This window comes from Thamnophis elegans, chromosome 1, assembly GCF_009769535.1.
Source record: "Thamnophis elegans isolate rThaEle1 chromosome 1, rThaEle1.pri, whole genome shotgun sequence".
Taxonomy (NCBI): domain Eukaryota; kingdom Metazoa; phylum Chordata; class Lepidosauria; order Squamata; family Colubridae; genus Thamnophis; species Thamnophis elegans.
In genome coordinates, this window is record NC_045541.1 from 55,017,397 (window position 1) to 55,031,979 (window position 14,583).

Consider the following 14,583-nt stretch of genomic DNA (forward strand, 5'->3'; position numbering starts at 1 on the left):
AATGGATAGCGTTGGCTTCAGATCTAAGGAGCAGGTCTCTAAGAAATATTGAACTAATATTGTTAATATTGTGCAACGTGACCCTGCATGACTGTGCTGCGGAAAGGCATCCTGGGACCATGTAATAGAGATTTCATTGTATGTATAATAGCGTTAGGTAACATGCAGGTCAACTTTAGAGCAGTATTAATCCAATAAGAGAGAATGTTTAGACAGTGTCATTGTTTTCACATTTTAGCTTGCTATCCCAGGAAATACTACTTTTAGGAGTTGTTTTTGCTTCTAGGAGAGTTTTATTTTATAAAGAAAATCTACGAGTTTTGTCCTCTTTTGCTCTCAAGACCAAGTAGGTGCCAGTTTATTGAATTTTACATTGCACAGAATGCATGTAAGATGTAAGATGGAAGGGAAGCCAAATACATATTTGACATTCAGCCACAACTATTCCTGAATATATATAGAATCCTGCGGATAAGCAATAGCCTCTTTTTAAGCACTAGTGGACTTATTTGTAAATGAATTAAAGAACGACTGTAGAAATCCAATTCTGTATATATCAATTTGTTCCAAACTGTCTTCTGTTAATAATGTTCAGTCAGTGATGGGATTCAGCCAGTTCGCACCTATTCGGGAGAACCGGTTGTTAACTTTCTAAGCAGTTTGGAGAACCAGTTGTTGGAATAAATCTTATTTTGTTTTTTTTCCACTTTATAGGGCTAATCCTATAAGGAAGGCAGGAAGGAAACATTCTGGTGTTGTTTCTAGCCTAATCTTTATTGTCCTCGCTTTCAGAAATTGTTTTTCTAGTTAACACTATTACATTTTAACAGCTAAGACAAAGCGCCCATCAACGTGAGTGACGTTGAGTTGGCCACGACCATCCAGTCACATGACCACCAAGCCATGCCTACCCAGCTGGTCATTAGGGCATAGAACCGGTTGTTAAATTATTTGAATCCCACCACTAGGTTCAGTCACCTCTTCTAGTTGGTGACTTACTTACATAAAAATATGTATTTCCAATCTGTCACAACAAATTCTAGAGATTAACAATAATACATTCATTTCATTTTCATTTTATTTGTCTTGTATGCCGCCCACTCCCGGAGGACTCCGGGCGGCTCACAACAGACAAGGGAAAGGGGATAAATAGACAAGACAACACTTAAAAAAAAAGACGCAACATTCACAATTTCCGTGGGGCTGGGTGTTTCACAAGCCTCCCGGCCTGCTGGAGCAGCCAGGATTTGGTGGCTTTGCGGAAGGCCAGGAGGGTAGTAAGGGTCCGGATCTCCACGGGGAGGTCATTCCAGAGGGCTGGAGCTGCAACAGAGAAGACTCTCCCCCGGGGAGTCGCCAGCCGACATTGGCTGGCAGAAGGGACCCGGAGGAGACCTAACCTGTGAGATCTTATCGGTCTGAGGGAGGTAATCGGCAGGAGGCGGTCTCTCAGGTACCCAGGTCCGATGCCATGTAGGGCTTTATAGGTAGCGACCAGCACCTTGAAGCGGATTCGGAGACTAATGGGTAGCCATTACATTTTAATACCTTTTTCTTAATTATTGTAAATATTTTGCACTGATTCCATATGCTTCTCTGCATCAGGATTTAAAATGCTTGCTGTTGAATATCTGTCATTCTACACTTCCTAGCGGTACTTATCTTTCTTCCCAGCTATTTCAAGCATGGTCACTAGGAAAGAGGAATAAACAGATCCTAATTTATTTATTTCTATTTTGTAAAGTGTACGAGAGCTGAAATTATCTAGGCAATTTACAATAAAGCCCATTGATAATAAAATTTGAATAAAAATATATAAATAAAATCCAATAAGATTTGGATTTTAGAATGCCGGCTACTTGCAATTTGGCAGTTCGAATCTCACCAGGCTCAAGGTTGACTCAGCCTTCCATCCTTCCAAGGTTGGTAAAATGAGGACCCAGATAGTTGGGGGCAATAAGGGCTGTAAAAGCTCTATGAAGTTAAGTGCTACTGCTGTAAGATATAAAATAAAAACAATAAACTAGGCAGCAACATGATGATGTTTGGTAAAATTAAAGTACAGTTTGAACAGTATGGTCCACTTAGCTGCTGCTTCCTTCAGCAAACTTAGCAGAAGTCACTGGTGCATTCAGTAGAAAACTCCACTAGCTTGCCTCCCATAAACATAATACATTGACACTGAATGTCCAGAATTATTGCTGGTCCCCTCTGAATTTCTCTACGAAGCTCCCTTTGGCATACAGGAACATTGGCTGAGCCACAAATTGTGCTGCTGTGAATTGAGGCAAATTCTGCCCCAGCTGTTGTATTAATTGTGTCGTGACATTCTGCAAGTTGATCATCTGTGCCTCTATCTGCTGCTGCTATTGCAACAACCCTGCTGCTGGATGCTTGGCAGATTGCAGGGCTCCCTGGGGATCAAAGGCCATTCCTAAAATTCCTCTCTTTGGGAAAAGGAGACTTGCAAGATTGTCAGCCTTATGAGGTGCACCAGACAGGAAACCCAACCAAATAAGCGAATTCTACTTTATTGTAAAGCTACATTAAAGAATCTTGCAAGTCTGAAAGTACTTCTGTCTCCTTCCTCCCATCCTCTTTAGAGCCCCCAAACTAGGAAGGGATTCTTTTTGCCCCACCCACATTCTTGCTTTGGGCTCAGCTACCTTTTATCTGACCATTCCCTTGGCTAAATCTCTTTGCCTTGACTCTCAAGATCATCCCTACGTACCATTACACCAGCGATGGGTTGCTCCCAGTTCGCCCTGTATCAGGCAACCAGTAGTAGCAGTGGCAGGAGGCTCCACCCACCTGCCCGGACGTTTCTGTGCTTGTAAAGAAGCTGCACATGCGCAGAAGTGTCGCACGGGTGTTCTTGCAAGCGTGAGTACACACATGAGCAAACAAAGTTGTAAAAAAATTGGAAACCCCCCACTGCATTACACTCTTGTCAGTTCAGCGAGGGAGACTAATGGACAGCATGGCAGGCAGTACACCCAACAGAATCCCCAATCTGCCCTTAGTATTTCTGCAAATTCAATCTTAATACTCAAGATATACATATATGTGTGTGTGTGTGTGTGTATGTACACACACACACACACACAATTTCATTGATGGCCACATTAGGGTTGTGTTTCACCTCGGGAGGGCCAGGGGGCATGGTCAGCTTGATGTCACTTGCATTGGGTGTGCCTGTGGTGGCCCAAGGATTGCCAGCAAAAACGGGCTCCTGAGCTCCATTTTCATCTGCAACGGCCTCCTGCAACCCTCTGCCAGTGAAAACAGAACTCTGGAGGGCCATGGGCTCGCTCCGTTTCTGCTGGCAGAGGCACTGTGGGTCGGTCCTTCTCTGTTTCCATGGCAACCCCTTGGGCAGATCTAAGCATCCCTGTTATATATAATAAAATATTCCAAGTGGCAATAATGGTTGAGATAACACATAATTCTAAGCTGGGAATTTTAATTGTGCATTGTGGAATCCTCGGTGCTCTCTGAGTTTGATTGCATGGAAACAACCAAAGGTTTCACAGTTGAACCCTGAGCTTCATATATTCTCTTTTATTAGTAACTATGGATTGTTGAGAGATTCATTGCACCCTATTATGTAGAGCAGTGTTTTTCAACCACTGTGCCGTGGCACACTAGTGTGCCGTGACATAGTGTAAGGTGTGCCGTGGGAAAAACACTTTATATATAGTCAATATAGGCACAGAGTTAATTTTTTTTAACATTTTCTAATGGTGGTGTGCCTCGTGATTTTTTTCATGAAAAAAGTGTGCCTTTGCACAAAAAAGGTTGAAAAACACTGATGTAGAGCCATAATAGCAGAATTCATATATCCTCTTAAATCCAGAATTCATAAGCTTGTTTTAATTGGAGGTATTGGCCTTTGCAAGGCGTATCAAGGGCTGATTACAAAAGTTTCATTTAACCACCAATAAACTTCATTTGAGAACCAGTTTGGTATAGTGGTCTTCCTCATTTATCAGCAGGAAGACTCAAATCGAGGAAGCCGCCACTGGCACTTGCACAAGATCTGCCTAACAACTTCTAACAATGCTTCCCAATGGAAAGCCAACTAGGTGGTTGAACACCCACTCATAGGACGACATATAAATGATCCCACAAAAAAGGTGCCAGGCTTTGAACAACCATTGTCAGCAATGGACAATCCTGAATAGGATTCACACCTCACATGCCTTCTGCCAGGACTCTCTGTATACCGTATTTTTCGGACTATAAGACGCACCGGTGTATAAGACGGACCAAGATTTCAAAGAGGTACCAGTAAATAAGAAAAAAAAGTTTTTGCCTTCTCTCAGCCCCCAGCAGGCTTCAGCAGGGGCGTTTTTGCCTTGGGGCGTTTTTATCTTGCCCCAGCCCTGCTGAAGCCTGCAGAGGGCTGCTGTGGGCTGAGGGAAGGCAAAAAAGCCTCCGGTTTTGTGAAAATGGCCCGTTTTTTGCAAAAATTGGGTGCAGAGGCAGGGCTTTGGGAAGCCAAAAATGACTGCATTCAGTGTATAAGATGCACCAACATTTCCACACTTTAAGGGGGGAAAGGTGCGTCTTATACTCTGAAGAATATGGTAAATTATATCTTCTCCTCAGTGTGACTGTGGGGTTCCACATTAAATTGTAGATCACATTGTGACCGGCTGTAAGAAGAGAGGTGGCGCAGTGGTTAGAGTGCAGCACTGCAGGCTACTTCAGCTGACTGCAGTTCGGCTGTTCAAATCTCACCGGCTCAAGGTTGACTCAGCCTTCCATCCTTCCGAGGTGGGTAAAATGAGGACCTGGATTGTTGGGGGCAATATGCTGACTCTGTAAACCGCTTAGAGAGGGCTGAAAGCCCTATGAAGCGGTGTATAAGTCTAATTGCTATTGCTATTGCAATATATTGGTCCAGTATCTGATTTTTTAAAATATAAATGATGCTGTGTTCCAGTGATTAGATGATAGACTTTGGTATATGAACTCATATCTTTTTAACATTTATATTTTACTGAGTGTTACTAATCTAGATGAAATGTTAATATATATTGCTAGTCCATATATGATATGGCATACAATAAATAAATAGTGGTTAAGACATCAGGTTAAAACCCGGGAGAACCTTGAATTCTAGTCCAGCCTTAGGCACAAAATCAGTTTGGTGACCTTGGGCCAGTCACTTTGTCTCAGCCCTCAGAAGGAAGCAATGGCAAATCACTTCTGAAAAATCTTGCCAAGAAAACTGTAGAGACCAGTCCGGGCAGTCTCAAAGAATTGGGCCAATTGCATAAGAAAAAAAAGTCCCCATTTTGTAATCATAGTTGGGCCTGGCAACTTGGTTGTTAAGCAAAGTGATGGCTAACTGAAAACGCAACTGTGCATACAATCCTAGTTTAGCTTTCCTTTGTTTTTCAGACCTGAAAAGGTCAGAGATATGATTGCTTGCAAAGTTTTCTTTTCCTCAATGTTGTAACTGCAAATAGTTGCTAAAAGAGGACTATTTATACATCGTTTTTATTTAAACCAAACATTCTCAAATTCTGTAGTTTCATGCCGTAAGATGATTAATATATTTGTGTTAAGTCATCTTATGGCAATAATCCTTTCAGATTTCTTTCACATCTTTCTAATCTATCTGGAAACCCATTGCACTGTTATTAGTAATAGCAGTCTTCATAAACCCCAACTATGCTTAGGGTAAGAACATTCTCTGAGGGATTTCTGTTTAGCCATTGTTATAATGTCTCAAACTTATTTTTAACGTTCTTTTCAGTTGCTTCTTTTCAGACAATGCTCTGTTGGCGCTAGGCTAAAACTACAGAATTAAAACAAGCCTGCAGTTCAGGTTTGTTGGCAACATACAGATAACATTTATAGGTTTTGTCTTTAGTAACAAGTTCTTGTTGAAAGCAAAGAACTGGAGTGCATAAGCATTGGGGACGATTACAGAAGTTCAAGAAGAAATTTAGTTGCATTGGATTTTCACATGATCAAGTGGCTTCTTGAATACAAAGTATTAAGCCCAAATCATACACATTGAAGTTTAGTGTGGTATGTGAATTAATCTGTCTCCGTCTCGGTTTTCTCTCTGCATATAAATAAATAATCATGTTTGTCACTTTGTGACACCAACCGCATAAACATTTTTTACTCAAAGCTCTTAAATGGATCCTAGTGAAAGAGAACAAACCATCTATTTTCAATTTCTCAAAATAAATTCAGGAGTTTGATAAGGGTTTTCTGATTAACGAATTCTAATGAAAACCATACACACCTCATCAGATGCATGGAGTGCTAAACTGATGTAGGATTTAAAGAGGGTGTTCGTACTATTACATTGGAGTCAGATTGCAAATACATCAATTAGTAATTGCAATGTTTTTTTAATAAAGTTTTTATAGTTTTATAGTTTAATAAAACCTGTTGGAAAAGGTACTACCAAACTTTGTCTCAGCTGCCATAGACTAATACAGCCCTTTTACGATGTATGCTGTAACTCTTTTGTCCAACATTATATAAATTTGAAGGATTTTTTTTAGTGCAGGGCTGTCATACTTATGGCCCGGATGTGTCATGCGCTGGCCACGCCCACCCCATTTAGCAGAGGTCACAATATGTCATGTGACATCATGGCATGAGTTTGACGCAATGGTTTTAGTGCCTGACACTTGAATTTGTGACTCTGATCATGGAATTTAACATTCTAGTGATTCCTTTATGAACAGATATTTAGTTTACTTATCAAATCCAGAAACAATTCACAAATGTTAATTTTAAAAAAGTAAATTTTTCATGGTATTTTTAGCCCATCTGGGAAAGATAGGAATATTTCTTTTAAATAAATCACTAAATTAATCACTGGAGAGACATCTCATGTTCTGAGAGATATGTTAACATTGTGTATCACATTGTGCTGTGATATCCCCTTGGACTGAGCTATCTCTCATCTATTATTTGGCAGCCCTCTTGCTAGTCTAATGAAGTTATAATTGGGGAGAGCTGTATTAGATAGTAAAAATCAAGGAGCACCTTTTCTAGCAAATTTTATTAACCTAACTGAAGGGGTGATTAATAACACGCAGAATCCTGAATTTAGGATTTAGAAATTTAGGAAGTTTAGCAAATTCCAATTTTACTCTAATTAAAAAATTATCAAACCATTGACTTTTACTGGCATTATCTTGAAGTGTAAATCACAGCACAAGCCATGTTTAAAAAATGTCTTTTTATTTTTATTTAACAACTTTAATAAAGGAAATATTTGCTTCCCATTGAACATTTCAAAAACAGCAACCAGAACAAGGAAAAAAATTATAAACAAGGATGCTTATACGAATTATAAAGTATATATTTTTATTCTTTGGAAAATAAACTCTCAAAAAAAACATGAATAATGGAAAAAGAATGAGATAAAACATTGTGTATGCAAAATGGTCAAACATAAACATGTCGTTATACATTTCAGAAACAGTATGTAGTTTTTGCCTGAATGATAGGGAAGATGACAATCAAATATTAACATAGGAGAGGAAACCATAAGTGGCCATAAAAAGTCAGTTTGCTTAACATCTGCATCTTACTGTTCTAAGGCTGTGATCTTATGTTTGCTGGAAATGAGTTGAATGAAAACAACCTGTATTCAGGTAATTAGGATTTAGCTGACATTGTTCTCTACACTATTTGCTAAATATCTACTTAGAACTTTATTTTAAATTGAATGGATCACTATCTGACTCAAGTGCAGATTCTAAGTAATGTAATTGCATATCCCCCCCTTTGCCCTTCACTAAACCACAAACACATTTTCATGTTCTCAACTTTTTTAAAAAAAGAAAAACTGGATATATAGACTAAGAATATGCATATAAATGTATTATGAATGGTTTACAGTTCTTTTCAAAGTTTAAGAATCCGCTTATTTCAGAATACAGACTCTCTGTACTATATAATGATCATTTAGAAATAAATTCCTAACGTGTTTACTTATTCAACCGACTACATTACATCTGAAATCTCACAATCTAACAAGAATAGGAAATGAAGCATTCTGGTTTTATTCTAATGATAAACATATTTACACAAGTGCTCCTTTTAAAATGAGCATTCGTTGTACTAAATGTGAATTATGGAGAGGTCCAGAAAGAATCAGCTCAGCCTGATACTAAGATACAATAACAAAGGATTACCATGTTTGGGACTGCAGAACAATTAGACAATAAAGGTCATAATTCACAAATACAGTTTATATCAGTAACTTATACTGCAAACACAGTCTACTAATGGGGGATTTACAGAACGGTTTTCAAGTCAGATGTATACTAAGCATTCAGATGGAGGAAAACAGTTTGCAGCTTGTGGTTGTTCTACATTACTGCTAGAGAGCTCAGTTAAAGCTTCTCTTTCATTGGCCACATTACTGAGGTGATCATGAATCCAGTTCAGTGAGGCCTTTTCTATTTCTCCTCACCAGCACCTCCGGTTGCTGTTTTGCTGAGTCCTCTGATTGACAAGTCGTAAACCACCTCTTCTATTTTCTTGACGTCATACTTGAGGCCATCGTAGCGTTTCCTCAGGGAATCATTTTTCAAATTGAGCAGGCGGAATCCTGAATCCAGCTCATTGATGAAAACAGAGATGCGAAGTGGCCGAGAATAGTCCCCAGATGTCACACTGTTCACGGCTAACCTAGACTATTAAATAAAACACAGAATGAAGCCTGTTACGACTCACTGGTGTTCCATTATAATTCCTGTATGTTAATAGGATACAAATACAACCTGATTATTTTCAGAAAGCATGAACTTGAAATCCAGATGTTTGGAAAGTACCTATGTTGGGTGATGTAGCCTTAGATGAATCCCCAATCTCAAAAGCCTTTTATTTAAAAACTTGCACTAATTAAAATCTTGCCCATCAGACAATAGGAAAGGCTAACAAACTTTAATCACTCAGCCAACAAATAAATAAATATTGCCATTTAGGTGCACAATCTTCACCTGCTGTCCTCTAAATAGAGATTTTACACTTCCCAGAACCTTTTAGCGAACATTTGAGATTGCCTCATCCAACGAGAATAACCCAGTCAGAAGAAACCAAACTAACTTTATCCATGCATTAACTTGCCATTTCCTTCTATTCAATTCAATTAGATGAGAAATTTAGCTGTATAATATTCTACATACCAGCTCACTTGCAAGAGTCAATACTCCAGAAAGATAATCCTCAATGTCCAGATGAAAGCCTTTTTCTCTATCAGCTTCAACTGAAAGAAAAGGAACGTACATGAATTCAAAAATAATTAGGCAAACTATTTAGCAATTAACAAACATGTCATGACTTTCTCCAAGCCTTCTTATTAACTTACTTCCAAGAATTTCAGTAACAGCTTCCCGTGTCACCAAGGTTTCTGTTTCCAGATAGACAACAAATGCTGCTAAGAACACCAATCGTTGGAGCACAAACCTCCAATGTTCATGAAATCTGTATGGAAAACCACCTGATTGAAATCTAAGCATTTTATGAGCATTTTTAATGATAACCAGGGTCATGTTTACAACGTTTCAATGGTTGTATAACCAAACATCAATAGAAAATATGTATCTTGCTCTTCTATTGAAGGTCAACACACTCTGTGATGCAACAAGTTAGATAGTATAATGATTGGCTCCAGAATGCCAAATTATTTTAGTTATTTAAAAACCCTCCAACAATTTCTCAAATACAACTACTTGCACAACAAGTCATTAACTATTTAACAAACAAACAAAAACCCCACTAAGGATTAATACAGCAAATAATTGTTTAGAATTAGCTCCCTCTAACAATAATTCTATCTTTTACCAAATCATTTTTTTTCCTTTTGAAATCTATTGTGTCAAATGTGTACTGAGGGAAGGGAGGAATTCACTAACCTGTAATATTGATCTGCAGGAAACTTTGTTTTCAGAGAAGCCAGATGTATTTAACAGTATTAAAGTGTTCTCGAGCCTTCTGACATTTCTTTGGTACTGAAATTAAAAGAAAATAGCAAGTTAAAAAAAGGTACTGAAATTGTTATGGCTTCAAGCATAAATGTATGAGCTGTGAAAAAAGAAAACAAATTCAGAATTAAAAGAAATTGATTCAGATTAAAGTAGTCATTCCCAAATAAACAAAACAAATTTGTGATGACTATAATTTTGATCTAGCCCTTTTATGTCTTAAGCTGGGAAAATAAACCTTCTGCAACAGGCAGCCTATTTTTTTTCCTCTTTCTGTCTCTTTTTAGTGGCTAAGGACCACAGCAGGCACATGCTGACACACCAAAGTGGCCGAGTAGGATTTCTGAAGAAGGCGCTTTTAAGATGTATTCCCTTTGTTCATATGCACATTGGTATATTCATTCTAAAGAACTTTAACACACCTTGAAAATATTTTTTTTGCCAAAAATGATCAGGAAAAAAATCATACTTTTCTTTCTTGGGGATTGGCCATTGAAATTCAGCTGCACAATTCAGGACACTACAAGAAAAGGATTGGGAACCAAATGCAGCCTGCTCATTCTTGTCCTAAATTTTCAAGGCTTAAGAAACATTTTGCTACCACACCATTAAAAAATGATATATCAGATATTCAACTCTCTGCTAAAAAAAAGTAATTATTGACTGGCTAAATACCTAAGCTGTATTACTTTAGATAGATCCTCATATTTCTGACAAACAAATGCATATATCATTCTGACTAAGAAAATATATTCCCCACCTTACCTGGTAGCAACTGCTTTTGTAGGATCGATACATTTTAAATTGTTTCCCAACAGTGTGATATACTGAATACAACAAACAAAGCTGGACTTACTGTCTTGAAATCCAGAACCCTGGTGGACTCCTTGAAGCACAGTCAAAATTTCCCGGGCAGTTTGCTCCAGACCCTGAACAACTTTCCTAATTTCCTGTATTTGATTAAAAAAAATAATCTCTGAGCAAGATTGTTAAAAACAAAAACATTTTCAAACAAGACTAATGTCATTTTGACTTTTTTCCCTAATATTACGGCCAAACCTGGTTTACCATAAGCAATCCAATCACTTTGAAGATGCAACACAAATTCTTGGACTTGAGATTTCCAGATGAGTACATACATAATAAGTTACATTTTGGCTTATACTTCTAATCATGTTATAAAAGACCTCAGCTGTATCCATCTGCATATGGGAATTTAGACATCTACACCACCACCCCCCCCCATCCAATTCTGGGTGCCTTCAAAATCTATTAACATGATTTGATTTTCTTATTCCAACAGGAAAAGGATTTACTTTTAGAGGCCTAATACATTTTGAGGATCCACTTGCCTTCAATACTGGTACAGGTAGTCCTTGCTTAGTGACCAGCAACTCCATCCTAAGCGCTGCAACCACTAAGCAAAAAATTACATAACTGCAATGGGATTACAATCCAATCCCCATTTGGTTGTTAAGCAAAATATCACATTACTGTGGATCACGAATGGCGCTCATGTGACGCTGTGATGGTCCTAAATGCATGTTGGTTGCAAAATGCCTGTATGGCAATTATGTGATTGCAGGATGCTGTGACAGTTATAAGTGTGTGGATTAGTTGCAAAGCTATTTTTATAGATGTAACTTCAAACAGTTGCTAAATGAAGCAGTTGGTAACTGAGGACTATCTGTAATATGATAAAATCTATCTTTGTATCTATTGCATCAACCAACACTGCAATACTACTTTCTATCTTCATTGTTGAGGTTCTTTATTTTTGCTATTTGCTAAGTTTAAGATGCCTATGTACATTGTCTACTAGAAAACATAAGGTTGGGGTTCATGGGCTTTATGATTTCCACCGAGAGAAAACACTTTTCGTAAAAAATGTCTATGGAAAAAAGTCTTCAAACTGTGTTTTAACTTTCTTGCTTCTTCCCCACTACTTTTTGTAAAATTTTGCCTAATGAATACTATTGGACTACAGAAATGTGGTACACTCACTTGTGATCAAAGACCACTTAAAAATTCCAAGTGGGTGTAACATGTTATTAAAGAAATAGGGGCTGCAGTTACTTGAGTCAGATGTTGTTCTGTACAGTTTAGCTTCAACATATTAGGTATATTTTCCTGTTTATCCACAAGCTAGAGTAATTTGGAATCTCTTAACAGCATTTGTATTATAATACAAATACAAATATTATTATATGGAGCTGACAGGAAAAAGCCATAATGCTTTTAGAATAACTGAGCTAATGAAACTGGGAACCCTGCAAAGGGATCAGAAACATTTATAATTCATTATCTGCAAAAGATTGATTAAAATTTGCAAGTAGATTGCCCTGAAGATGAGTTATATCAGTTACATCATCACTTTCTTTGAAGGGAAAAAAACCCTAAAATGAGAAGGCAACCCAAGGCAAACAAGACCCTTATTGTTAACTGTTATGCTGAATGAGAGGTGTAGAATACACCAGATTTTCCTCTTCATCAAAACATAATTAAAACATCTGCTTCTTCTCTGCTTTCCCTTCCTTTGACAAGTAGTCTTTGATTCATGACAGGTAATAAAAGACCCTTCAAAATTACAAGGGACATCCCCAGAGCTACTTATAATCCATTTTTAAAGTTATGACAGCTTCCCAGGTCATGTGATTGTATTTTGGATATTTGTCAACCAGCTCACCTTTCTGGTTATTTGCAGTATCCTGAGGTCATGTGACTGATTTTATTTTATTTTTGGCTGGTTTCTGGCAAAAAAAGCCAGAAAATCTATTTCCTATTTGGGAAATAGATTCACTTAAGGATTGCTGCAAATATGTCATAAAAGCAGGCCTAATCACATGATGCCTCAATGTACAATCTACAAACTTACAACTGGGTTCAATTATGGTAATGTAATATACACTATGATTATAAGTCAAGACTGCAATATAAATGCAGATTTATTTTAGTGTTTCTTACAACTATTTTTTTTCTCAAGGCCCCTTCCGACTTCTAAAAATTATGGAAGACCCTATCAATATTTACTATATTAAAACTTAAAATGGATGCATTTGCAGAATATTTGTTCATTGCATCATGTAAAAAACAACATTACACCTAAACAAATATTTTCATGAAAAAAATCGTATTTTTGTTTGTTTTAGAATGAAAACATTTTAAATGTTTGCAAATTAACTTCAATATCTGGCAAATCGTTTTGATTTTGTAGATTCCCGAGATGCACTTGAGGAACCCCCAAAAGGCCCCCGGGCCACAGTTTAGGATATACTGGTTTAGACCATGATTATTCACTACGGAGCAAATCCATGCAACATAGGTAGATATGGGGTTGGTAGGTGCGTGTGTGCGTGCAGGAAGGGCAACAAAAGCCCGTTCTCCTTTTTTCCTTTCAACCAGTATTTCACCCATCTTACGCCCCTTCTCCGGACTGGTAAGGACTACAATCCCCAAAATTCCCAACCACGGCCGGGAATCCTGGGAGTTACAGTTCCAGTGCCTTGGATGGGGAGCCCCAGGCCTCCCTCTCCCCCCTGCTCTTACCTCTCGGATATCCTGGTCGGCGGTGAGCACCCCCTGTAAGGAGATAAACATCTCGCTGACGGACATGGCTCGAGCACCGGGACAAAGATTCGCGCCTCCTGGGACCATGCGCAAAAAACCGACGGGCTGGCCACGCGCTCTCTGTCACGTTCAGCGCAGAAAATGGTCCTTCTTGGCCGCCGTCGTATAAGGCTGTCCGCCTGGCTGCCTCCCTAAAAGACTGAGGCGTGAAGGAGCAGGTTATTGCTGCCGCTACCGTAAACCAGAAAAGGCTGGCTCGCTTTTCTCACTGTTTGGTTGCTTTGCTGCCGTCCTCCCCTAGGCAGAAGTCTTCCGCGCTGTCCAGGAACGCGCAAGACAGCCCTCCGAGACAGCAAATCCCAGCCCGAACATCGTCGCTCGCTTCCACGCCTTAGTTTTGGCTCCAGCCAGAGAGAAAAGATCCCAGAGCTGCAGGCCCGGGAAATTAATACGGCTGAGAAAAGGGTCTCGTCGAGCTTTGTAGCGTTATTTCCTGTGCGCTCGACCCAGCGTGGGGACCTTTCTCGGTTTCGGCGCGATTTGCTCTCCTGTGCTGGGGGCGAGGGGCGTGGGGAGGAGAGAGAATAAGGCTGAGACGCTCCCGCGCGTGGTTGGCATGGAAACGAAACCCGGGATGGCCATTGGCTTCTTCGACTGGCGGACTGAGCGTCCTCGCTTCTAGGTCGGCCTGGGCTGATCGCGTCAGTTGTGAGGAATGCGCAAAAGCGGGGCGGACGATATTTTATTTTATTTATTTTATTTTATTTTATTTTATTTGTCAAGCATGTATGAGAAAACAAGTAGAAATATAAATGTAACATATAAACATATAAGTATAGGCAGGTATAAGTATATACATAAGAAATGAGTACTAATAGATGGGACATTGGGACAGGGATGGTAGGCACATTGGTGCGCTTATGCACGCCCCTTACAGACCTCTTAGGAATGGGGTGAGGTCGACAGGAGACCGTCTAAGGTGAAAGTTGTGGGGGTTTGGGGATGAAATCACAGAGTTTCCAGGTATTGACCACTCTGTTGC

At 39.0% G+C, this 14,583-nt stretch overlaps 1 protein-coding gene across 1 annotated transcript; it reads right to left on the reverse strand.

The window, feature by feature from the left end:
- Positions 1 to 7,326: 7,326 nt before the first annotated feature.
- On the reverse strand, positions 7,327 to 14,061 carry TSN (translin). Its single transcript, XM_032229822.1, is given in 7 exon segments — positions 7,327 to 8,684; positions 9,177 to 9,256; positions 9,359 to 9,474; positions 9,906 to 9,954; positions 9,957 to 10,001; positions 10,831 to 10,924; positions 13,521 to 14,061. Coding segments are annotated over 7 exon segments (729 nt in total). The 5' UTR covers positions 13,629 to 14,061; the 3' UTR covers positions 7,327 to 8,447.
- Positions 14,062 to 14,583: the final 522 nt, after the last annotated feature.